At 41.0% G+C, this 27,921-nt stretch overlaps 1 protein-coding gene across 3 annotated transcripts; it reads right to left on the bottom strand.

Annotated features, from left to right (window-relative positions):
- Positions 1 to 6,378: 6,378 nt before the first annotated feature.
- LOC127781246 (uncharacterized) lies at positions 6,379 to 27,554 on the bottom strand. Of its 3 annotated transcripts, XM_052308187.1 has the most exons (7): positions 27,456 to 27,554; positions 27,265 to 27,384; positions 26,961 to 27,174; positions 9,411 to 9,601; positions 7,756 to 9,254; positions 7,499 to 7,567; positions 6,379 to 7,019 (listed from the first exon to the last, which is right to left on the bottom strand). In XM_052308187.1, exons 2-7 carry the CDS (start codon positions 27,353 to 27,355, stop codon positions 6,582 to 6,584), a joined length of 2,502 nt encoding a protein of 833 aa, XP_052164147.1. In that variant the 5' UTR covers positions 27,356 to 27,384; positions 27,456 to 27,554; the 3' UTR covers positions 6,379 to 6,581. The 3 variants fall into 3 exon arrangements, with proteins under 3 accessions (XP_052164147.1, XP_052164139.1, XP_052164154.1); XM_052308179.1 differs by having other exon boundaries at positions 27,265 to 27,554; XM_052308194.1 differs by having other exon boundaries at positions 26,961 to 27,089; positions 27,265 to 27,547.
- Positions 27,555 to 27,921: the final 367 nt, after the last annotated feature.

The raw sequence follows: 27,921 nt of genomic DNA, 5'->3' as shown, positions 1-27,921 counted from the left end.
TTGAGTTACGACTACTACCTGGTCTTCGACCAGCGGTGTAGCGATTCTCCCACATTTTCCACCTCAAGTGGTCGAGTTAAGACTACACCTGGTCCTCGACCAACGGTGTAGCGATTCTCCCACTACTTCCACTTGAGGTGGTTGGGTTACGACTACTACCTGGTCCTCAAACAGCGGTGTAGCGATTCTCTCACTATTTCCACTTCAAGTGGTCAAGTTACGACTACTACCCGGTCCTCGACCAGTGGTGTAGCGATTCTCCCACTACCTTTACTTCAAGTGGTCGAGTTGGGGCTACAACTGGTTTTCGATCAACGGTGTAGCGATCCTCCCATTACCTCTACTCCAACAAAGTTGATATCAGGTACACAATATTGCCAAGTGTTTTACCCAGAGATCCCTTACCACGACGACACCTAGCGTCGAAACCTATCCTCATGTCCCTTTACGCCGTCTTGACAAGGCCTCTGAGGAACCTAAGGGAACTTCAACTAGGGACGCACAGAGCAGATAAGGCCTTGTCGGATCATGTAGAGACAAACGACCATGTAAGATCTGGTCATGTAAGAGTTCTCGCCATGCGTATTAACCAAGCCATATAATCGGAAATTGAGTTTTCCAACTTCACGGCTGGGGGCTAGGGTAAGTGCTTTTTCAACCAAGGCAGGTCAAGGGTCCAAGAGCCTTATCCTCCGAGAACGATTCTCCAACGACAAGGCTGGGGGCTAGGGAGAGTGTATGACTCAACAAACTGACTGATCAAAGTCGGTAACAGAGAAGACGCTCGAACACAAAACATTGCTCCGTAAATTTAATTCATTTTTAGTTTTCCATACATATTATAACATGTCACCCTTTGAGCGTTCGCTCGGGGGCTATTTCTATCTAATATTCTTTTCTGAATATTGATTTCAGGAAAATTCTATTCGACATTGTCGAAGACTTCACGTCTCTATGGTTCTACACCAAGATTGACTAAGGCGAGTACGACAAATGTTGACAAGGCTTCGTCGCAGGCTCTGCGCCTTCTCGATCACTCGAGAACGGTTGGTGGATCTCGACAAGGAATACGGAATGAAGAAATGGTGTACCGTTGAGAAAAAATTTCTTGACTTCAATCCAAATTCTCGATTACAGCAAGACGGGAGACTTGGTCGTATGCTCTTTACTTTCTTGGTTGACGTCGGGGATTGACTCAGACAAACCATTTAGGTGCCCGCACGAGGCTGATAAAGGAAGTCTAACGTTATCACTGAACTCATCGAGAACGGTCATGTGGGCTCGATAACAGTTACTCCAAGGTCTGCGGTTGAGAATATGAATTTGTTCATTTGCATTGAAGTCGGGGGCTACTATTAGGGTTATGGATACCACATACCTAATAGTAGTTGACTAAATCTCGGCAGGACCCACCACATACTATCTCTTATACGGAAACAACATTCGGATATAGGAGGAATTCCACGTAAGGTAGGATGAATAGAGTTCTACATGGAAACGACGAGGACTACTCGGATTGTATCCATACTGGTTTCTCTAGTTCTACTTGGACAAGGGGACACCTATGGGTATAAATACAAGGCCCCCTAGGACGAGAGGGGGGACGGAACAATAGATCAAGACGCAAGATCAACATACAAGCCAACATACGCTAAGACAAGACACCGGATATCGACTTCAGAGATAGGCATGGCTAGTCCCCTATGGTGCCTACGGATACCGTCAGGAGAGATATAGCGTTGTCTCTGATCTCGCCGGATGCGGATTTGAGGAGGAAGGCTACCCTGTTGTCAACTACGAGTCAGACCTTCAGACCGCCATGTCGACAACAGTTAGATAGGCTACCCAAAATATTGTACTGGTGTGATTATGGTGAATAAGAGCAACGACCGGCTTTGGTCAACAGGATGTAGGGCTATTACCTGACAATTCAGGGGCCCGAAGCTGTATAAAAATCCTCGCCACTGTCTCTTTTACAATCTCGCATATATCCTAGTACCAACGATCCCCATACTATGCAAATACCGGAATCGCGACATCAAACGTCGACAATAAACATCTCTAAAATATCGTTTCAGGTCTTTTCAAGATTGTGATGTTTTGTTATACCTACAAAGATGTTTCCAACCATTATAAGCATGTTTAATTAAAACACTAGAGGCACACATAACCTTTTGTTTCTCACACAAGACATGCTTTTGAAATTCTCTATCAACTGCTAGCTCCCAATTAATGTAAGCATGAGGATCATAATTTCCTTCGAAATAAGGTAGTGCATATTTGATCTTAGTTAGAACGTCATCACGTACCTCATTAGCATCATGTTGATCACTCCTGATGTCTTGACGAAGATGTCGATGTCGAGCTAGGTCATCTCCAATGGTCTTGCATATCTCTGCCATTGTTAGTAGAAAACAAGAAACATACACAAATATATGCACGCTCCTATCAACTACTAGGTAGTGATAGCTCAAATATTACACACACACTCAAGCTTTTGTCCTAGCTCTTACAAGATCTTACCAATGCAAGCGGAATGGTGACACACACCGACTCAACCAAGCACCCCAACGGAGTTTGGATGTAACGATGCCTTGGCAAACACTTGTTGTACGGCTCCAATCAAATCTGTGGAGCTCTGGGTAGGCTTAAATATGTAGCAAAGGAATAGGAAATGCTCAAATCAGATAATGCAAAGTTGAATAATTGTTCAAAGTCAAGTACCGTGCTGGTCCTAGGCTAGAACGTACTAGAGACGCGAGCCTAGACACAAACGGTACCACAAAATAGCACCAGAAACAACTCAAGCACACTCTGATGTATGGCAAACTCAAAGATACAACTAATTTTTCTTTTTCGCTTCTTTCTTTCTTTCTTTCTTTTTTCTTTCTTTTCTATTTTCTTTCTCTTTTTATTGTGTGGCTTTTCTTTTCTTTTTTTATGCACCTTTCTGCCTTTTTTTCTTTCTTTTTTTCTTGATTTTCTTTTACCAAAAACAGGCTCAAGGGCCTCAATGTAAGATCACAAGGACTCAATTATAAATATAAAAATTACAGGGACTCAACTGTAAAAGTCCAAACCAAAATTAGAACTATAAAAAATGAAATGCTCAAGTTATGTCGGTTCCGTTTTTGCAAAAGGATCTTGAATCCGACACCAAAATAAAATTTCACCAAAGTATTTGACCAACCCGGACATAAACAACCGTGAGGGAGTGTGAGTCGGACTCACAACTCTCGGCTACGAGATGACGCAAGGGAAGGAATCCCACTCGGCCTCGGTTTGGAAATGTACCAGGTGATAAATAGAAACAGACTCGGCACTAAATAGAAACCAAACCAGTCAATCTAATCTAATCTCACGCGCAACAGAACGGCCGCATCACCACACATGCGCATGGCGACCACACAAAAGAAACCCAAAATGCAACTCCAAAACTGACCAACAAAAACTTCTGAAAACTATAAAAATAGAACCCTGGCAGCAAGGCGGTTCCGTTTTCGAAGATCCTGACGACAACAAGCACACGACGACGACGATGACAGTGGTACAAAACGTGACCAGAACTCGAAACTCTAAACGAACTAAACCAACACGACTCGACGATACAATGCAAACTCAACAAAGCAAAAACTGAAAGGAACAATGCAATGGCACAATATATGGCTTGGTACAGGATACAATTTTTTTTGTATGGCAATTTTTTCTGGTTATAGGTAGATAAAAACTCACCGAGCAATGAAAGCTCTGATACCACTTGATGAACCCTGAGTTCCTTTCGACACTCAAGGCAGTTGTTTGGCCCGATCTTTCGGTGAGTACGGATAACTACGATTTGTGGAAAAGACGTTGACGACCCGACTACAACCGTACAAGACGTTGTGTTGCGCCTTAGTGATCGATACACCTCTCCGTGGGTTGTTGATCTTGCCGGTACAGATCAACCCTATTCCTACAAGCAAATCGAAGAAACAAGCAAGAACAAGATAAAAGCAATATGATATTGCAAATAGGAATTTAATACAAATGATAAGTTGGAGTTCCGAAGAACAAGCAGACGGACGGTCTAGCCGACACGTGCGCTGCAAACAAGTAGCAATGGCTAAACTTTAATCTATCAAAACACGAGAAACCCTGAAGGGGTACCTAACTACTTATAGGGGTGGGAGAATGACCAAGAGGGTCCTAGGGTCTTTCTCCACCTGGTTGGGGTGCACCTCACATGGGCTCTACTTGGGCCGGGGTCCCAAACAAAGTTACAAGCTCAAAGGCCCATGACAGGTGATGCTGCACCTTGTTTCTTCATCTGCGGTTGACTGGGATGGAATTTGGCGATGAGGCTAGATCCATTTTTAAGAGGACTCCGAGAGCTTTCCATCAAGTACTCGTGGGCCAAAAACGGAGCTCGTATGGAGATTTGGCGGCCGTTTGGAATCAGCAGTGCAGCAGGTGGCCGAATCAGATTCCAGCACTTGAAGGCCTTGATCTTGATGTCTTCTTGTTCATCTATGATGTGAGCAATGGTTGTATCCGTAGTAGCTATGGTCACATCAAGTAACGGCGTTTTCTTAGTGTCCTTATGATGTTCTTCCGTTGTTGATGAAATATGTTCTTGTATTCTTGTAGTAGTGTTTTCTCTTGGATTTGTGTTCTTGTAGTAGTGTTCTTGTTGTTGATGAAATCGACCGCACGCGCGATGGAAGAATTGTTTTTTGACAAGGGACGAAAATTCTCTATTGGAAGCCTTACGAACTGGTTGGTAACAAAACACTAAAATAAGCAGCAAGCAACAAAAAACATTAAAAAAATATATCCAACCAGTATTAAATATCAATTTTTAGTCCCGGCTATTTCAACCGGGTCTAAAAATACCCATATTTAGTCCCGGATTGTGTGTCCTAGTTGCATAACGGAGATTAAAAAGGGTTACAAACCAGGACTAAAGATGAGTTCCATGATTAGTGCCATTACATTTAGTTAAATTTATCATAATTACAATAAAATTGTGAATGACCAATTGGACACTACTATAAACCATGATAAAATACTCTTGGGTCATTAGCGAAAGTAGAGATATCAAAAATTAAATAATTGGTGTTGTATTATCCGAAGATCTTCATTATAGTCTTATTCCACAAAGTTCATACGTGTAACCGAGGCCTCGTATTCTTTACACATGCAGTCAAATTTTGAAGGAACAGGACCAACTACATAACTATAGTATGAACATTTTACGAAAACTTTACACATAGATATCAAGAACGTAGATTTGAACTTTTAGGGGAAAAAAGAGATAATTTACGCGGTTACCTTGCTAGGTATAATTAAAATCCAATGCCAACATAAAAGCAAAATTTTACAACAATATACTTCTTTATTTCTCATTCATATATTTTTTGCAAATTAAACTGGGCATGGAACCATCTAGATAGGGGAGATCAGACACAAATAGTCACACACCATTACAGGCCATGACAACATTCGTATAATAGTGATGTTACCCAATTTTCAAACCTGCTATGGATAACAATTAGCACATGATTAACCGAGTTCTAATTATTTCAAACTGAAAAATTGGGTTATCTGATATTTTAGAGCAACTTTTATATAAAAATTTTTCATACAAAATATACTGTTCAGGAGATTTGAAAAGTATGCTATAAAAACTGAAGTAAAATCTATATCACAGTAAGAAAAGAACGGGGAACAAAGAAGATGAAATGGAAAAGACCATGTTGATCCTCGACCGAGGTACTCAACGGACCCTAATGTACATCCCAAATGTTCGACATTTGCGAATATAACCCAGCTATGGACTATCATGTAAGCATTTGACATTATATAAAGAAATACAGGTACTTAGAGAGATAGCTGTTTAATTTACATAGGCCAATCAACCAAAAACAGCAAAAGAAGAAAATGGTTTATAGTGTACCCGGCAGTCTATCAACTCTACAGGCAACCAAGTACTCAACCCCTAGAAGGAACCAACCTGAATTCCATCCACACCCATGAAAGTACTCCATCCGTACTCATAAAGAAAGTCCTTTTGGACAGCGACACGGTCTACAAAACACAACTTTAACTTCTCGTTTCTATAAAAAATATGAGAGTATTTTTCAAGACAAATCTATTCATATAATTTTTATATTTTTAAACTCAACAACTTGAGAGTTATTCATGATTTATATTACCAAGATTTGACTTAAATATTATCCTAAACGATTTTTTTACGAGTACAGAGGGGGTATTAAGATACGGTGCAATAAAAAACAATTAAAAAAGTTGAACTGGCAAGGAAACTGCATGTGCCAACGTTGTCTTTTAAGTTTAAAACATTACAACTGCTGATTCGATTATAGCAGAGGACAAAGAAAATTGTCGAGCAATCAAAGTACGTCTGCAGAAATTAGCACCACATACAATCCTTACATTTATTCGAAATGCAGAATAACATAACATACAATACCCTAAATATATTCGAATCACATGGATAATTAACTCACCCGCACACACCGTCACACACACACACCACAAACTTACTTTAATTAGGCTGTTGCCCCAAACTATTGGCTCCTTAATTAAGCAGAACTACCTGTAATCAGTCCCAGTGACTCGCTAACAATACTTGAAATGGACTCTTCATGCTCAAAAGCACCAATACCCGAATGGAACAACATAAAATTTTCAAGCTTTGTTGCCGTCTCTGCTGTTTCTTTAAGTATCATGTCCATTTCGTGCTTCTTAAACACCGCAATATACACCGGGTTCTTTTCCATCATCCAATTCATTTGCTGAATTACAACCCTTCTTACCCCTGGAAAATCAGCAGTTGGAGACTTGTACACAGTTAATATCATCTTAAGCTTCAGCACGAACTCGTCAACTGTAATATTGGCACTCCTGAGTGCATCGGTGAACACCATTTCACCCCCGTTGGTGCAAATTTGCACGGTGAGCCCAATAAAGGACTCCAGTAGTTTGCCTTTGCCCTCTGCAGAATCTATTAGCTCTTGCACCTGCACATGCACCCACGAGTTTAAATACATCACGTTTCCACAGCACCATGGGACTTTTAAAGGTGAACTTTCAATTTAAAACAACTGAAGAAAAGTTTTTGCTAGATCCCTACATAAAGATGGGAAAATTCTTTATGGAAGCCCTTGGAATCTGTTGTTGGAACATCTGGAGCAGAAGAAATGATCTCATATTTAATGGTGTTCAAGTAAACTTTGGCAAATGGAAATCAGATTTCAAAGAGGATTTTACTCTACATAAGCATAGAGTAAAGGAAGTTGACAAACCAATTTGGCAATCATAGATTCAAAACCTAATTTAATTCTTGTCTCTTTGTTGTAACGCTATTTTGTAGTCTCTTTCCTGTATAGCTCTTCATGTATTTATTTTCTTTTAATAAAGCACAGTAGGAGCCTCTCCTACTGTTTTTTCCCGTCAAAAAGAAAAAGATGGAAAAATGGAGAACTTATAGTATTCTTACATGTGAAGAATGATCATCAGAAGAATCTGACTCAATTTTTGACTCTGCTAGGTCGATCGTCTCTAGTACCTGTGACAATATTGTAGCTTTTATAAGAACCATAAAGTTTATGCAATAATGCAATTTGTTAAACAGAAGTAATACGGCTTTCATTTCAGTAGGAATACAAAGATCTGGTTACATCGAAGAAATTTATAATTACTTCATCTATATCATAATTTCAATCTCAATGTATGAAATCTTGGACCCAAACATACCTTTGGCAGTGCTTTATCAATTATCTTGAACAACTCAGTGTATTCTGCTCCTTGGTAGGCCCTCAGATTCTGCAGGAGTTTCCCTACTCTTATCCTGTGATCTGCAGACTCATCAGAGAGTACATGAACAATATTTTCCATGTCTTCCACCATTGTTTCTGCCAGTATGGCCTGAACATTGCTTTCGCTCACAGTACTGAGCACAATATTTTCTTCAAAATGAGTAGTAAGCAAAACTAACACTTCAGTTGCTAAACTTTCCATCATCTTTCTAGGGATGGGATCTTGAACAACATTCATTTCTCCTGCGAGGAAAGAGATGAGCATCCGAACAATTAGGCGAGAGCTTCTGATCTCCTTTCTTGCAGTGTCATCCGCCGCTAAGAATGCAAGGATTCCTGTTACTTGAACAAGCAGATCAGCTTGTTGGCTTTCAGTATGGTCAGTTAGCATCTTTTTTATGACTTCCATGATGTGCAAATTTCCAGACACTTGGCGCCGAAGCTCTTCCCCAGTTTCACCAGTTGTGCTCACCATCTTGAGCAAGGCCTTAAGTGAGCTATGAACTATTTCAAAGTCAAGTTCACAATCCAACCTGCCTTCTCTGGTGAGTTCAATAATCTTTGGAATCAGATCCTTGGCATCTTTCACTTGTGTGCAGTTGTCCTGATCATCCACAAGCTTCTCAAGAATCTGCACGCCAAGCAGCTTGAACTCTTTCATGACAGTGATTGTGTTGCTGGAGCTTTCACTGTTGGTGACCCCTTTGTTTGTGCTGAGCAGCGAGGAGATTGAAGGCAGGATACCAGGAAAGCTCTCCACCTGGAGGTCAGGCGCAAGCTCAAGCAATACGCGTGCAGCATGCCCTCTTGTGTCTGTATCCATGTCAATCTTCAAGCTTAGCATGTGGACTGCCATCTGAATTGTGCCAATGGAAACTCGAATCTTCTTCAGCACCCTCTGTTTGAACATATCGCTTCTGAGAAGGTGGTCCAGAATACGAAATCCCACAAGCTGGTCATCCATCGAGTCAGAACTTACCAGCTCTTTGCCATAGCTAACCAAGTCCATGCTGACCGCACCACGAAGATCACCACTGACGTATTTCTGAAAACATTCATTAACATAACGAGCAAGACATAGCACACCCCAAAATCCCAACTTATACGTCAAGCCAACTCGTTGCACCCGTTTCGACGAGAATGCGAAGATCGCAACCAGGAAATAGACAATGCATTGGGACAGTGCCAATCCATAGAAGATGTTCAGAGACCACCTGATGTTCTTATGGTCATCACTTTGTTGATAGATTGGATCAACATAATCTTGCTTTTTGAGGCGCAACGAACTGATAACCATGGTACCGATCACTGCAGCCCGCTGCACATTTCCAAGGGTGGTCTGATATAGGATCACTAAGCAGGAGCGACCATTGATGAAGGCCGAAAGCAACTCGAAAAACTTTTTTTTGTTGTCGTCAGAGGTGGTGTTTGAATCTCCTGAAGATGAAGATGAAGATAAAGATTAAGTGTTTCACGCAAAAAGGAGGTGATAATGACGTGTGATTAATTGAGTTTTGATTATTACAAACTTGAAAAATAGATTAATATGATATTTTAGAACTTTCATATAGAAAGTTTTCGTACGGAACACACCGTTTAGCACTTTAAGAAGCAAGCCATAAAAATCACAATCACAATCTTCATCTTCATCTTCATCTTCATCTTCGTCGCTTCTATACCTCCGCCAACTTCCGCGCCCAAGTACAGCAATTATGTCAGCCTTGATGATTGCTTCAGGAAGGCGAATGAAGAATTGGTCCTCGGGTTTGGAAGTGTTGAAAAGCCTGCCAAGTTAAATGTGATTATGCTAGACTGTCATCAACTCGTGGATTTGCACGAACTACTGATTTAACCTATATTTGTAGAAATTAATACTCCCTCTATTTCATATTATAAGTAGTTTGACTTTTTTTCTAACTTCGATTAAATTTATAGAAAAAATTAGCAACATCTAAAATATCATTAGTTTCATTAAATCTTACATTGAATATATTTCGATAATATGTTTGTTTTGTGTTGAAAATACAACTATGTTTTTCTATAAGCTTGGTCACACTTAAAGAAATTTAACTAGAAAAAAATCAAACAACGACGATGAAACTTAGGTGACAGTGAAAATGGCATACTCCCTCTGGTTCTATATTAATTGACGTTTTGGACAAGATTGAGGTTAAACTTTTATAACTTTGACCATCAATAACTTTAAAAATATTTAGTTTAAAGAAACTATAAAAACATGTATAGATTTGTCTTTCAAAACACTATAATAAAAGTAAACATGTATTTATTTATTATATATATTATAATAGAAAAATAAGGTCAAAGGTATATCTTGTAAAGCGTGTCATTGTCCAAAGCGTCAAGTAAAATGAAACCGGAGGGAGTATCTATAATGGTGGTCTGCGTCAGCGAGTGGCAAGGCATTGGGACAACAACCCGCCCCCATTTCCACTGTCTTTTCATAACCCTGTCTTGTTCGACTTCAACGACGAGGGTCGAGTGGTATTGCTTGGCAAGGATGTTAGGCTAAATTCCCTCCACATGGACATTTTGTTCTCAGCCCATTGCAGCCCAAGAAGTCCAACAATTGTGAGCCATTGATTCATGCACTGATCAATGGTTGAGATTGCCTCATCCTTTTGCGGTGGGAAGAAAAACCCTAGCCTCCGTTGGAGGGGGAGAGAGCAGCAGCCTTCGATGTGAAGAAACAACAAGCAAACACAAGAGAGGGAGAGGAGAGTGGAGAAGAAGAAGTGCATCTTGTTCAGCTTAGGGACTCTTGCCCGATCTTCATCAACTCAGCGATTGGAGGCTCAAACGTGGTTGGATTGGCACCAAACTTGGTGAGTTTGTTCCTCACTTTGAGCACTTCAATCTAGTCAGTTTGGATGAGGACTGATTGAGTAGAGCACTACATTTGAGTGGTGGTTTGTCAGCCCGAGTTACTGAAATTATAAATTGTACAGCAGTTAGTAAACCGTCAGTTTGAGAGATTGATTGTGTGAAATATGTTTGCCGGTTAGTGAATTGTAGTTTGCACATTGGAAGTGTTTTGGTTCAGTCCCAACAAAGTGGTATCAGAGCTTATATCAAGTTGCTGATTTTCCTTGTTTGTGAAAGATGGAAGTGAATACTAGTAGAATGATATCTTTGAATGGTACAAATTACCAATCTTGCAAGAGTAAGATGGAGGATTTGCTCTATGTCTAAGAGTATTACAAGCTAGTGTTCTCCTCTGAGATGCCCCTTGACAAAACAGAGGATGAGTGGAGGGTTCTTCATCATCAAGCTTGTGGGTTCATTCGACAGTGGGTCAATGACAATGTTTTGAACCATATCATTGATGAGACACATGCACGAACGTTATGGCAGAAATTGGAGGAGTTGTATGACTGAAAAGAAGGTATCAACAAGATGTTCTTGATCAAGAAATTGATGAACCTGAGGTACAAAGCGGGTTCTCCTGTTGCAGACCTTGTGAATGCATTTTAAGGCATCATAAATCAACTTTCTTCAATGGGAATCACATTTGAGGATGAAGTGAGAGCCTTACTACTACTAGGTGTTGGTATTTCTTAACGACATTACTAGAAATATAATTCCCAGCAATGGCACAGAAATACTCCTGGTATATTATGGTTACAGAGTTCATCCACAAGCGCACGGATATACCATTGTAGCATTTCACCCGAGAGTATTCCAAGGGTATCGTATTTATTTAATCCCGTGGGAAGATCATAGTAGAGAGAACCATACTAATACTTTATATGTTACTTGTAATAATCATAGTCTAGGTAGGGGTTAAAATAAATCAAAGGGTAGAGTGACACACAAGCATGGAGCTACTTATTCTCATACTAAAATATCTAAGCTAAATGGAAAGAAAATAGAAAGACAATCTATTCCTAATACTTCTAGTATACATACATTCTAGTTATACGATTAACTAGCTAATACCCTTTTCCGATGCCCTCGTAGTACTTCGAGAAGCCACCCCTGATTGTCGAGTTCCTTACGACAACCCGTCATGACCATACAACCGAGGCTAAATATAGAGGAATACCCCCCCAGGAAATTAACTTAGGACTATATACACGCGCAGAGGAATACCCGTACTGAGCTGAAACCATCAGCGGCCCACCTCTCATCCGCAGAATATAATCCCAAATAATGATATCCCGTAATCTAGACACCACGCCTAAACTACCAGATACTACTCTAATATCATCGTCATGACATAGAGTAATTGCATAAGCAAACATTATACCCGTACCGATGCATCTCCCGTATAAGCTAGCAGTATAATCAGTATAACATGAACATAATGTAAAGTTGGCATTCATATACTCGGAAAGTATTTCAATACCATAAATGTATAAAGAAGAGTATTCTAAATAAAGTACAAAGCTTAAAAAAGAGGAAAGGAGAGCTACTACAGCCATACCCAAACTCTTCCGAAGGCTTCCGGACTCTGATTTCTATTCTATTCCTATTCCACTAGCTTAAGAACACAAAACTACACTTGAGAGAATATGAGAGAGCTTTGCTTGGAGTGTGTGAGTGAAGTGAGAAGGTGAGCTCCTTTTATAGGCAGGTAATGACGGTTATGACGGGTGGAAAGATCGGTAATACCCTCCAACCGTCATTGGGGATCAATCCCAGCCATCCATCAAAACCCTGCATCTACCAGGGGGTTCGGCCAAACCAGGGGACGGTCCAATCTAACCCAATTTCGACTGGCGGCCTCCTCTTCTATTGCTCACTTCAGACTTGTGAATTTTGGCCCAATTCATTGTGTCAATTCTAAGTTCTTGGCCCATTCATACATAAGTCTGATTATCGACATCGTCCGATTGATTTATCATCTGATTTGATGTCGATTCTCCTACACTTTATGGTTATTCTCTACAAAAGGTTAGTAAACCAAACACTAGTGGAATATTATTATTCTAACACAAATTTGTATTGCAAGCATAACTAGTTCTCCTCTATTTTGGCAGTATTGACGGTCGAAACTGATCGCTAACGACCGTCAACACTAGGCTCATTACCAGACACTTGGGAGACTTTTAAGGTCACAACATGTAATTCAGCACCTAATGGGACAGTCACTTGGAATTATGTGAAGTCAAAAGTTCTGAATGAGGACTCCAAAAAAAATTGCTGAAGGAGAGGGCTCTTCCTCACAGTCAGAGATGTTATTCCCTGAGTCAAGAGGGAGAAGCAAAAGCCGAGGTTCAAAGAAAGGTGTAGCCTCTATTAGAAACAAATCATGGGGCATGTATGTTGATTATGAGTGCCACTACTGCCATGACAAGGGCCACTTGAAGTGGCAATGCTGCAAGTTGAAGCGAGATAATAAAAAGAAAAAGAAGCAAGCTCACAATCAAGGCAGTGACAGTGACAGTGATGTTGATCGCATTACTTCTGCAGTTGAGGAGATGCTTGTCTTGATAGAACATTGCACAGGTTCCACTATTGAGGAGAGAGAGTCACAGTCATTTCTAAAGAGGAAGCCATCAACCATGTTGATGATGATGAGAAGATTTGGATACCGGATAGCGGTGCTACCATTCTTGCTACATCCCATAGAGAGTACTTCACAAACTATACATCAGGTGATTTTGCTATTGTGAAGATGGGCAACAATAACAAGGCAGCTTTTGTTGGAAAGGGAGATGTGCATTTGGAGACTGCAAACGGTACTAGGCTTGTGCTCAAGTCAGTGAGACATGTTGAAACACTTCGGCTCAACATAATTTCAATTCCTTTGCTTTGCAAAGAGAAGTATGCTAGCACATTTGATGATGATAAGTATAAGCTCACAAAAGGTAACATGGTAGTTGCAAGAGGTGAAACGGTTTCACTGTTGTTTCATGTTTCGGCCAAGCTTTCTAGTGTTTGTGTGAATGCAATAGAGAAAGAGGACTCTTGTGTTCTATGGCACACGAGACTTGGGCACATGAGTGAGAAGGAAATGACAGAGCCAGTGAAGAAAGATCTCCTGAAAGGGATGAAAAGTGTCCATTTGAACAAGTGTTCAGATTGCCTAGCAGCGAAGCAACATAGGGTTGCTTTCAAGAGTCTACCTCCTCACAAGAAGCCAGAAGTGCTTGATTTGGTGCACTCTGATGTGTGCAAGATGACAACAAAGTCAACTGGTGGGACTGAGTACTTTGTCACATTCATTGATGACTTTTGAAGAAAAGTTTGGGCTTATGTCATGAAGTCCAAATATCAAGTGCTAGCTGTGTTCAAACAATATCAAGTGTCAGTTGAGAGAGAAACTGAGAGAAAGATCAAGTGCCTTCGCACTGATAATGGAGGAGAGTATATAGGGCCATTTGATGCTTATTGCAAGGAGCAAGGAATTAGGCATCAATTCACCCCTCCTAAGTCACCACAGTAGAATGGAGTTGCTGAGACGATGAACATGACAATTGTGAGAGAGTTAGATGTTTGCTGTCACATGCAAAGTTGCCAAATATTATTGGGGTGAGGCTTTGATGACTGTAGTTTATCTTATTCATCTCTCACCAAGTGTTCCTTTGCAGGGAGATGTTCCTCACAAGGTGTGGTGCAACAAAGATATCTCAAATGACCACCTGAAGGTGTTTGGGTGCAAAGCCTTTGTTTATATCCCTCAAGATGAAAAGTCTAAGGTTGATCCAAAGACAAGACAGTGTTCTTTCTTGGCTATGGTTTGGATGAGTTCGGCTACAAGCTGTTTGATCTAGTAGCAAAGAAGGTATTGAGAAGCAGAGATGTTGTCTTTGTTGAAAACCAAACAATTGAGGATATTGTGAAGACAAAGAAGAGACCTCAGCGACAATGTCAAGTTGATTTAGATCCACTTCCTACAGTTGCAGCTCCACAAGAGGCTGAAGAAAATGCCGTAGATGATGCCCATGGTGATGTGCATGGTACAGGTGATGTGAATACTCCCCAAGAGCAAGATGTTGATGCTGAAAACAGTGATACAGATCAGCAGCCACTAGTAATAGAAGTTCCACCAATAGTTTCACTCAAAAGATCTAGCAGAGATCGAGTTCCTTCCACCAGGTATCCTTCAGATGAGTATGTAGTGTTAATATCTGATAGTTCAGAACCTGAGTGTTTTGCAGATGCAATGGAAGATGAGCATAAGAAGGAGTGGAAGAAAGCAATGCAAGAGGAGATGGATTCCTTGCGTAAGAATAGTACATATGAGTTGGTAAAGTTGCCAAAGGGCAAGAAAGCTTTGAAGAACAAGTGGGTCTATTGAATCAAGCATGAAGAGCTCACACCACATCCAAGGTACAAGGCCAGGTTGGTAGTGAAAGAATTCAACCGAAAGAAAGATGTTGATTTTGATGAGATCTTTTCACTGGTTGTGAAGATGACATCAATTAGAGTGATTCTTGGCTTGACAGCAAGTCTCAATCTAGAAGTTGAGCAAATGAATGTGAAGACAGTCTTCCTTCATGGTGATTGGAGGAAGAGATATACATAGAGCAGCCTGAGGGGTTTCTTGTTAAAGGCAATGAAGACTATGTGTGCAAACTGAAAAGAGTCTCTATGACCTGAAACAAGCACCAAGACAATGGTATTTGAAATTTGAATCAGTTATGGGGGAGCAAGGCTACATGAGAAGTAGCTCAGAATATTATGTGTTCATGTAGAGGTTCTCAGGTGATGATTTTATCATCTTGTTGCTCTATGTTGATGATATCTTCATTTTTGGCAAGAATGTGTCCAGGGTTGCTAAGCTAAAGAAAGAGTTGAGCAACTCCTTTGCAATGAAGGATTTGGGGCTAGCTAAGCATATACTCGGGATGAGAATTGAAAGGGACAGAAAATCCAACAAGTTGTACTTATCTCAAGAGAAGTACATTGAGAAAGTACTTTGCAAGTTCAAAATGGATAATGCAAAGAGTGTGGGTTGTCCACTTGCAGCTCATTTCAAGTTGAGCACTAGGCAAAGTCCTTCTACTGATGAGATGAAGAGGGAAATGCAAAATATTCCATATGCCTCAGCAGTTGGAAGTTTGATGTATGCTATGGTGTGTACAAGGCCAGACATTGACTGCAACATTGCCCATGCGGTCAGTATTGTGAGCAGGTTTATGTCAAATCTAGAAAAAACACATTGGGAAGCCGTGAAGTGGATTTCGCGATACCTCCGGGGCAGCACTAACATGAAACTTTGTTTTGGTGGTAGTGAGCCTATGTTGGTTGCGTACACAGATGCAGACATGGCCGGGGATGTTGATAGTAGGAAGTCTACTTTAGGGTATTTGATCACCTTTGCAGGGGGAGCGGTGTCATGGCAAAGCAAGTTGCAAAAGTTTGTTGCATTGTCCACAACTGAAGCTAAGTTCATCGTAGCGACAAAGGCAAGCAAAGAGCTATTATGGCTAAAAAAGTTGGTTAGTGAACTTGGGTTTGATCAAGAGAAATATGTGCTACTTTGCGACAACCAAAGTGCTATCCACTTGAGTAAGAATGCAAGTTTCCACTCAAGGTCAAAGCACATTGATGTGCATTATCATTGGATTCGTGATGTGTTGAGTTCTAAGCAAATGCAGCTTGAGAAAGTCTACACCGATTACAATGGAGCTGAAATGTTGACCAAGGTGATAACAAAGGAGAAGCTCAATGTTTGCTGCCACCTCGCTAGCACGACTGCTGGAAGGCAGTGAGGTGTTCCATGATGTCGGGAGGGGGAGTTTGTTGGGCTAAATTCCCTCCACATGGACCTTTTGTTCTCAGTCCATTGCAGCCCAAGATGTCCAACAATTGTGAGCCATTGATTCATGCCCTGATCAATGGTTGAGATTGCCTCATCCTTTTGTGGTGGGAAGAAAAACGCTAGCCTCCATTGGAGGAGGAGAGAGCAGCAGCCTTTGATGTGAAGAAACAACCAGCAAACACAAGAGAGGGAGAGGAGAGTGGAGAAGAAGTGCAGCTTGTTCAGCTTGGGGGCTCTTGCCCGATCTAAATCAAGTCAGCGATTGGAGGCTCAGATGTGGTTGGATTGGCACCCAACTTGGTGAGTTTGTTCCTCACTTTGAGCACTTCAATCTGTCAGTTTGGTTGAGGATTGCTTGAGTAGAGCACCGGATTTGAGTGGTGGTTTGTCAGCTCGAGTTACTGAAATTACAGATTGTGCAGCAGTTAGTAAACTGTCAGTTTGAGGGGTTGATTTTGTGAAATATGTTAGCCAGTTGGTGAATTGTAGTTTGCACATTGGAAGTGTTTTGGTTCAGCCCCAACAAAGGACAAGCAAGCTCAAAGTGTTCAACCTGAGCAACATGACATGGTGTGTGTTAACAGTGAAATTTGGTAAGCCCCTAAGAGAATTATCACATTGCCAATAGTCGGATTCCTGCTATATTCGGTTAAGGAATTTAATCTCTTAAAGGAAGCTTATCCAGAAGTGACCGAGTTCAAGGAGGATGCGGCATGGCAAGTTATCTATTAATTAGGAATAGTTTGTTAGTTTCCTTTTACCTTTAGGAAAGTATGTTTAGTGTCCTATAAGGACTTTATGTTTTCCTTTATATTTAGGGAAGTTTCTTTCTTATCCTGCAAGGACTAGTATCTCCCCATGGGTATAAATATGTACACCCGGGGTCATTGTAAACAATCTCTAGATCAATACAACCACTCTTGATGCATCGCCACCCTCTTTACCTAGGTTTTTACTTATCACGGCAGAAGTTGGCACCTGACGCGGGGCTGCATCGGTTCAGTTCAATCTCCGGCGGAAGGGTAAGTCCTACGTTCCGCCGGCCTAGGCAATTGTATCGTCTATGTCGGTGTCGTTCAAGGCTGCATCAGTATATTCGACCTCTTGGATTGCTCTGGTTTGGATGATATATTTGCCTGCCTATTTATCATATGTCTTAGTTAATCTAGTCTTGGTATCTCAATTTAGCTCTATCGGTTGTCTCTCGCTTTAGGGTTTCTGCTGGTATCGGCTAAATTTTTTTACTAGATTAAATTAGCCAAGGCATCTACCACCCTAAAAATCAGTCAGGGGCTTGATTGTCTAGATATTATGTTTCTTTTCATACTTAGTGCTGCATCAGTTAAGTTTGATTTACTAACTCGTGCTTAGAACCATAATCCTTAGCCAGCTTCTTGACTACCAATAATGGTTTCATCGGAGTTTCAGCCGATGAGTTATCTGGACGTCGCATCGGCTTACAAGGATTGCATACATATTGGATTTAGCCGACACAACAAAGATTTTACTGTTTATCTAATCTTGTGGATTTTATGACATCGGACCTCCAGCCGATGTATGCTTTAACCTTCGGATCGATGCTTATCTATCATATCATTGTTAGTCGATTGGTTTCTATTGGATCATATTGTTATTTATCTTCATCAGCCGATTGTCTTTCTATCATTATTTACATATAGTGTCAGACTCTACATCAAACACATAGCCGATAGCTGAAAACCCTATCGCTATCGGCTGGTATCGGCATCGGCTGGAATTAATCTATCGGCTTGTCAGCCGATCAGCTATTTGATCTACTATTTGCATATCTTGTTAGTTGTAGGATCAAACTGACTGGCACGCCCGCATCTCATCATATTTGGACCTGCACTGGAGCTAAGCAGATCTCCAAGGCTAGTATGTGTTTTTCGCGTCAACTGTGTGTTATTGCAAAGCCGGAGCCACTCTACAACGAGATGGACATGTAATGGAACGAGAGCTGCTATCTCTTGATGTGGACAGGCCAGCTTATTTGTAAAATAATATGGAAACATTTTGATTTTGTGCTTTATAGAAATTTTTAGTTAGCGATCAGTGACAAACTAGCAATGTTCGTATGAAAAATGTACCATGCGCAGTTGCACACCGTTAGATGGAGAAACCATAACAACACTAAGAAAAGAAAATAATGTTGGTTGTTTGTTTAGTATGAAAGAGTACTAGAATCTTGCTAAGGGGAAAAGTAGGAAGGCTGCAAAAATGAGGACAGGAGGCACAGTGATATTATGTACCACCCATGTGCTTTTTCACTATAAGCATTCACAAATGCATGGTGAGGAGCATTTAAGTAGCACACATCTTGGAACACACCAACATCCTAGATTTTAGGTGCAAAGGAACCTTGGTTCACATTTGCTTTTCCATACATATGGTATTCAATATAAAATTTAGTAATAAATTATAAAACTCAATCTTTCAGATGTTTGGTTCAAGGAATAGTGTTCACTACATTACTACAAAAATGATTTTACTGTACTAATACCCCAATAAATTTTAGGCGGATCATAAGTACCCGCTTCTGCAAAAATCGACCTCTATTTTCGCATACGGCTCCTTAAAAGGCCCGAACTCAAAAATCTATTTTTGCAGGTGGGCTTCTTGAAAGGCCTGCATGCAAAAATAAGCGTATTTTCGCAAGCGGGCCTCTTAAGTGACCTGCATACCAAAATCCCCCTGTCCCACTCTTCCAACTTTTTTATACTCCCCTGCTCTCTCTCTCCCACCCACTCCTCTCCTCTCCCAGCCCACTCCTCTCCCTCGCTCCTCCTGCTCTCCCGGCCTCCTCCTCTCCCCTCTTCTCCCACCCGATGGCGGATCCGGCGGCAGAGTCAAGTGTGGGTGATAGTGACGGCACGCGGCGGCCTCCTCGACCCTTCCCCCTCCCGCGCTCCCCCATGCACGGTGGCCCTCTCCAGCGGTGGAGGGCTCAGGCAGGCAGCGGCCAACCCCCACACGGATCTGGTGGCGGTGGCTGTACTCGTGCGGATCTGGTGGCGGCTGCCCTCCCACCACACGGATCTAGGGTTTGGGTTTCTGTACTTTTTTGCGATTTTTTATTTCGCAGATGGCCGGCTTAAGCGCCCGCACATGAAAATCGGATTGTGCAGATGGGTCTCCAGTTCACACTTGAAAATCTGTTTTGGCCCATCTGGAAAAATTAGTGCTACTATGCTAGATGGAGTACGAAGTTTAACCTTTTCAAAATGTGATACGCCTATATTTGTTTTGTGGAATTGCTATAAAATACGCCTATATGTTTTTCGGAATTGCTATAAAATACGCCGCGTTTTGTGAACCCTTAGATCAATGTTGAGATTTGTGCAAAAAGTTGATGAAATTCTAACGCCACGCTATTGAGGCAAGGCCCGTCATTGCGACCTCACGTACACAAGCATGTGCATCTAACCAACTGGCTAAGCAAGCTTTTCTATGTGTTACACAATAATTGCATATAAATTACAACACAATTACAGGGTAGTTACAATATAGTTAAAATATAGTTATCCTCCAATTATACTATAGTTATATTTGAAAGTTTTCCACTTAAAAAACTTGAGACATTTTTTAGATAACCCCTTTTTTGTTCTACTCTATAATATTAATTGTCGTGTATGTGTCTATATATATTACAATTCCCCCCCCCCCCCCCCCGCCCCGCCCCCGCCGCTCTCCCGCACGCCTCTCCCCTCCCTTCTCTTTGTGCCCTCCTCCCCCCTCACACTCCCGGTGCCTCTCCCTCCTCCCCTCCTCCTTTTTCGCTCCCTTCTCTTACCTCTCCCTCCCCTCCTACTCCCGGCGCCTCTCCCTCCTCCCCTCCATTTTTCGCTCCCTCCCCTCCCTCTCCCGGCGCCATCTGTTTCGCTCCCTCCCTCTCCTGGCACCCTCTCTCCCCCGTAGCCCTCCCTCTCCTCTCGATCTCTCCATCTCGGGCGCATTTTTTTTCTTTTTTTTTTGTTTTTATTTATCCCTAAATCCTCTTGTTTCTTTTTTCTAGAAAAATCAAAAATAATTTGGTGAATTCAAGATTTGAACATATGATCTCATGGTTCATGAGAACCAATTCACCTTATCACACTATGTGGATCGAGATTATTGTTAGCTTGCTTTGTATGTGTATTCAAATTTTATGAGAACAAATCAATTATGTTACTGTAGGAATAATACCATGTTACTATTATTCGGTAGTAATGTTATCGTAAAAGTGCAGTAACATGATACGTTACTGCAAAACTTATAGTCTATTACTGCACTTTCGACAGTAACATCATGATGAAAATTGCAGTAACAGAGAACGTGTAACAGAAACAATGGTAGTACTGCTTGTGTAGAGCTAAAACCTTTAATTCTCAATCTCTAGAGAACAATATATCTCAAATCATATCTTGTTTTCTAATCCGTTTGCACCATAATGTTCATAAAAAGGTGTTTAACAAAACTAGATTCATCTTGATTATTTTTTTTACTTCGTTACTGCAGAAATCAATCATGTTACTGCACATTAATCGTCATGTTACTACACTGCTCCTACGAGACGAGAACAGAAAAGAGCAAAGTCTCTATCTTTAGAGAACAATATCTCTCACATCGTATCTTGTTTTTCTAATCCGTTTGCACCATATTATTCAAAAAAGGTGCTTAACGAAACTAGATCCATCATGACTGTTTTTTAACGTCATTACTATGGAAAGCAATCGTGTTACTACACCGTTCATACGAGACGAGAACTGAATTACTGCACAAAAAATGGAAGTGTTATTGTATGACTTACACATTACCACATGTTTATGCAGTAACATTATCCAAGAATTGCAGCAAGACATGTTCTTACTGCAAAACTTATAGTATTTACTGCACTCTTACGGTAACGTCACGATGTGATTGTAGTAACGTACAACAAACAGGTGGTAACAGTATTACTACTTGTGGTGAGACAAATTCCAAAATAAGTCAAGCTTTGAAGAACAATATCTCTCAATGATGTATTATTTTTTTAAAACCATTTGCACCATGATGCTAGAAAAAAGTGCTTATCAAAGTAGATCCACTATGACTATATTTGAACTATATTTGAACACCGTTATTGCACGTAAGACACAATGTTACTGCAGAGTGGTCATTGTGTTACTGCACAGTTTCGTGAGACAAGAGATAAAAAGAGGTGGGTGGTGAGGAGAGTTAGTAGGCGGGTTTTACTAAGCTTTGACCGGTGGGAGGGGGCTTTGACCAGCCTTTGACTGAGGTGGGAGGTGGGTTTTGGGCCATGGAAAGGAGGGGGAGGTGGGTGTGGCCCTTGGGAGGGAGGGGATGTGTGTGTGTGTGTGTGTGTGTGAGTGTATGTGTGTATATAGGGTAAGACTATTCTACACCCGGGGTATAGAATACTTATTCTATACATTCTATACCCCCCTCCCATCCAGATTATCCCACCCCACGCGCCTCTCCCTCCCACCTCGCGGTCCCTCCTCCCCCATCCGAGCGCTCCTCCCCCTCTCCCCTTTTTTCTCCCCAACCGAGCGCTCCTCCCCCTCTCCCCTTTTTTCTCCCGATCCCCCCTCCACTCCTCCCCTTTTTTGAGAGAGAAAAAAATAAAGGAAAATTTTGCCTTCAATGGGAATAGAACTCAAGACCTTCAACTCAAATTACCACATGACACTAACCAGTAGGTTGTTTCTCAGTTGTGATAGAGTTTTCTTAGTAAAAATGTATCTTCTCATACGTGCTAAATCCATGTAGTATGTGGCACAGAACATGTAGTAACGATACGTGTCTGGTTACTACAAAATATATAGGTTGTTATTACAGCCAAGTGACTAGTATTACTGGGTTAAAGCCTAACATACTAACCATATACTTGTTACTGCACAAAAGTAGAAGTGTTACTACATGATAGGTGCATGTTACCACTTCCAAGTAGCTATGTTACTGTATGATAATTGTAGTTTTACTATGTCATTTTTACGAGATGAAGATCGAATAGGTGGGCTATAGGTAAAGTCTGTTGGTGGCTTTGAGCGAGGTCTGATTGATGAAGGAGTGTTTTGAATAATTTTATACATTTGGTAAAACCATGTTACTGTATGTAAAGGCCCTTGTTAATGCAAGTTACACATTCTGTTACTGCATGTGGAGGATTAAAGTTCAAAATGCCAATTTTTGAAAAGCAATATCTCACAAGATATGTATTATTTTTTAAAACCGTTTTCACAATGATACTATAGTGTTACTGCATGTGGAGGTTTAAACTTCAAAATGCATCTACGTATTCCCCTCCTCAAGAAATCGTTCTTCCTCCCTCTTCTCAAAAAAACCGGTCTCCTCCCTCCAATATAGTGTTACTGCATGCATGTATATGACGTTACGGCACTTTTGACAGTAATATTGTGGTGAATTGCAGGAAATCAGGAATTGAAATAAAAATATATAGGTTCAAAGTCTCAGATGCTAACCATATACTTGTTACTGCACAAAAGTAAAAGTGTTACTGCACGACATATACACGTTACCACCTGACAGTTACACATTACCGCATGTTTATGCAGTAACACTATCCAAGAACTACAGTAAAACACTTTGTTACTATAGAACATATAGAACATTACTGCACCTTTGGTAGTAATATCGTGGTGAAATTGTAGTAAACCAGAAATCAAAAGAAAAATATGGGTTAAAAGTCTCACATGCTAAATATACTTGTTACTGCACAAAGTGGAAGTGTTACTATATAGTAGGTACACGTTACCACATGTTTATGTAGTAACACTATTCATAAATTGCAGTAAGACGCATTGTTACTACAAAACTTATGGTCTTTACTGCACACTTACAGTAACGTCGCGATGGGATTGTAGTAACGCATAATAGATAGTAGTAACAAGTAGTAATGCTATAGTATTACTACTTGTGGAGAGTTAAGATCAAAAAAACCCAAGCTTCGAATAACAATATCTCTCATGTGATCTATGATTTTTTAAAACCGTTTGCACCATGATGTTAGAAAAAAAGTGTTTATCAAAAGTAGATTCGTCATGACTATATTTCAACTAAATTTGAATGTTGTTACTGCATGTAAGACACAGCGTTACTGCACGATGGCTGTCGCGTTACTACACTGTTCCGCAAGACGAGAGCTGAGAAGAGGTGGGGGGTGGGGGGAGTTGGTAGGCAGTTTGACCGGGCTTTGACCGACGTGGGGGTGCTTTGACTGACCTTTGACTGATTTCAATATATAGCTCTATTATACACCCCTCCCTTAGAATAACTATTCTACACCCCCCTCCCACCTCCCATCCGTCCCCACCTCCTCCCCTCCCATCGCTCCTCTCTCCCCCAACGCCCCCTCTCCCCCACCGCCCCCTCTCCCTCAGCGCCCCCTCTCCCTCCATCGCTAGCGCCCCCTCTCCCTCCATCGCTCCTCTCTCCCTCCCGTCACGCCCCCTCTCCCTCCCCTTCCGCCCTCACCTTTTTTTTTCTCTCCCTCCTTCTTCTCTCTTTTTTAGAAAAATTAAAAATAAATTGGTGATTTCAAGACTTGAACCTATGTTCTCATGATTCATGACAAGCAGTTCTAACCAAATCACCATATAATGATTTGTGAACAAATCAGTTATGTACCTATAACAATCATACCTTGTTACTATGATTCGGTAGTAACATTATCCTAGAAGGATAGTAACATCATATGTTACTGTAAAAATGTATAAGTTATTACTGTAAACTTTATAGGTTGTTACTACACTTTTGGCAGTAACAATATGATGAAATTGGCAGTAACAGAGAACATGCATAGTAACAGTGGCCCTATAGTAGTAATTTTTTTAGATCTAGAGTATTTTAAATCTCAATCTTTAGAGAGTACTAACGTACACGTCATGTCTTATTTTTCTAACCCATTTGCATCATGGCGTTCGTAAAAAAAAGTGCTTAACGAAACTAGAACCATCATAACTATTTTTTAACCTTGTTACTGCGAAAAGCAGAGGTGTTACTACATATTGGCCATCGTGTTACTACGTTGTTCCAGTGAGACGAGGACTAAAAAAGAGGTAAATCTCAATCTTTAGAGAGCAATATCTCTCACATCATATCTTGTATTTCCAATCCATTTGCACCATGAAGTTCATAAAAAAAACACTTAACGAAACAAGATCCATCATGGCTACTTTTTGACGTTGTTACTGTGATAATGTGGTCTTGTTACTGCACGATGACCGTCCTGTTACTGCACGATTCCTGCAAGACGAGAGCAGCAAAGTGGTGGGCAAGGGAGGGAGTGGTGGGCGGGTTTAACCGGCGGGAGGACGCTTTGACCGAGGTGGGAGGGGGGTTTTGGGCCCTGGGGAGGGTGGGGGAGGTGGGTTTGGCCCATGGGAGGGGGGAGTAGAATAGTTATTCTAGGGGAGGGGTGTAGAATAGATTCACTATATATATATATATATATATATATATACATATATATTGAAGATGATTTTGCCGGTACTTTGGTACGTCATGTGTGTATGAGTCGGTTTTTAAGTTCGTTCGTTTTTGGAAAATACATATTCGTATTTGAGTCATGTTTTAAGTTAGTTCAATTTTGGAAATACGGAAAGAGTCGTATAAGAAATCTCTTTAAAAAAAAGTCGCATGCTAATTTAAGATGACCGGACTCCTAATTGCAGCTCATGATTTCCTAGAAAATATATATCCAAGCAATTTCACCTTAACTAAGCCATAAAACAATAATAAGATTAAAATAAACTTCACCCGTTGCAACGCACGAGTATTTTTTCTAGTATATATATATATAAGCTCTATTCTACACCTCCCCCTTAGAATAACTATTCTACACCACCCCCCTCCTTCCTAGCCCAACTACCAAGACCATCCTGCCCTCCCTCCCGGTCACGGCCCCGCCTCCCTCTCCCTCCCGATCCCCCCTCCTCCTCCCCGATCTCTCTCTCCACCACCGCCCCCCTTGACCTCCTCCTCCCCGATCTCTCTCTCCATCGCCCCCCTCCTCCTCCCTCCTCTGATCTCTCTCTCCATCGCCCCTCTTTTTTTTTTGTTCGCTTTCTTTTCCCTCCCATCTACCAATTTTTCCTTCTATTTTATAGAAAAATTTAAAATAAATTGATGAATTCAAGACTAGAACCCATGATCTTTCTATTTTATAGAAAATTTTAAAATAAATTGATGAATTCAAGACTAGAACCCATGATCTCATGGTTCATAACAAACTCTCCTAACCATTTCACCCCTATGACACTATGTGATTTGAGATCATTTGTTTGCTTTCTTTATATATCTGTTCAAATTTTTTGAACACAAACTCGTTATGTTGCTGTAGGTATCATACCTTGTTACTATGATTTAGTAGTAACATTATTGCAGAAGTGCAGTAACACGAAACGTTACTGGGAAATGTATAGGTCGTTACTGCGAAATTTATAGGTCGTTACTGTATGTTTTGCAGTAACATCATGATGAAATTGCATTAACAGAGAACATAGGGTAATAACGGTACTACTACAGTACCACTGCTTGTGCATAGCTAAATTTTTAAATCTTAATCTTGTGCAAAATACAAGTGCTAAAAAGTACTTCTCTTTATCCATACAAAGATACATAGTAGCAACCTTAGTACAAGTAAACTTTTAGAATTCTAATCATTAAACAATAATATCTCTCACATCGCATATTATTTTTAGAACCATTTTCCCCATAATGCTTTAAAACGACGTTACTGCGAGACAATAGTCCTGTTACTACACAATGATCCTGATAAAAAAAATACTTAACGAAACTAGATCCATCATGACTATTTTATAACGTTGTTACTGCGGAAAGTAGTCGTGTTACTGCACATTGACTATCGCGTTACTACGCCGTTCTAGCAAGACAAGAATTAAAAAAAAGTAAATCTCAATCTTTAGAGAGCAATATCTCTCACGTTATAGTATTTTTCTAATCTGTCTATACCATGATGTTCATAAAAAAGTGCTTAACAAAACTAGATCCGTCATGATTACTTTTCGATGTTGTTATTGCGAGAAAGTTGTCCTGTTACTACAAAACGACCATTATGTTACTACGGAATTCCTGCGAGACATGAACAGCAAAGTGATGGGTAGGGGAGGGAGTCTCGGGTTTGACCGGCGGGAGGGGGCTTTGACTAGCCTTTAACTGGGTGGGGGATTTGGGCCCTAGGAAGTGTGGGGGAGGTCATATAATTAGTTAGGTATGTAATAATGAATTGTGAAATAAAGTTGAGTTTGAGTTGTTTTGTTGCTACGTTTAGGTATAAATCAAATTCTTATACCTTATATGTACTTTGTAGAGTAGCGAATATTGCTTGAGCTTATAATTAATCTGCATATATACATGTACATACATACCAGGTTGCTTCCATGAAAACGATGATGGTCACAAACCAGAAATCCTTCTGTTTGATGAGGGTAGCGTATCCACCTAGCAACACCACCGTGGCCCATGCGAAAGCCAGTGCACCACAACCGTTCATCACCCTGTAGAAGAACGCCATGCGTACGGCCAAGGTGTTGAGCTTATCTTCCGGCAGCCTTTCATCATTTGGATCAGGCTCAAATGCCCCTACATATCATTTTTTGGTGGCAATGCCTCTACGTCAAATGTCTCTACTTAATTACTTTGCAAGCCAGAGGACTGTTATGTTTAACTTACTTGTATCTTCTGGCAGCTGGTCCATGCCTCCGTTCTCGATCACAGCTGCTTCCTCCTGCTGCGGAGTCCTCGTCCCGGCTGTCTCCGCCATCCTAGCTGCAGGAGCAGCGCACTGGGCGACTGGCTCGATCAATCAGTTACACACTTCCCCTAGCTATGTACGCCTACCTAGCGAATTAAAGAGTACGCACACGGTGGTTGCGGGCCGGAGTGGCGGAGGAGGCGCCGGCGATCGAATCCATGGTCGGCAGCGGCTAGCTAGCTAGAGGGCTCTCGTTCGTCTCGTCGCTCGTCCCGTCCTCACTAGCAGCATATATATATATATATATAACTAATAAGTGGCTGTGATGGCGCCGCCCGGAGTACAGTAGCTTGCCGCATCAGCCTACTCACGCCCAAGTGGTTCAGCCTAAGTGGGTTAGTGGGTGTGGTTGCTCTTGGCCTCTTGCTAGCGTGCAAGCCAGTGGAGGCTTAGCCTACTATTTACTGGGTTGGCCAAAAACCACATTAGTCCAAACAATCTTTTTTTTCTTGGTTTAAAACTTTAATGGAACTAGGTGATTTTTTCTTAAAAAATCATTTTTAGTCACGGTTTATTCATTATCAGCCCGTGGCAGACACCATATTATCTTTAGTCCTGGTTAGTGTCAAAACCGA

The sequence above is a fragment of the Oryza glaberrima genome, chromosome 1 (assembly GCF_000147395.1).
Source record: "Oryza glaberrima chromosome 1, OglaRS2, whole genome shotgun sequence".
Taxonomy (NCBI): Eukaryota; Viridiplantae; Streptophyta; class Magnoliopsida; order Poales; family Poaceae; genus Oryza; species Oryza glaberrima.
Note: the sequence above shows the minus strand (reverse complement) of the source record. Positions and strands in the feature narration are given on the sequence as shown.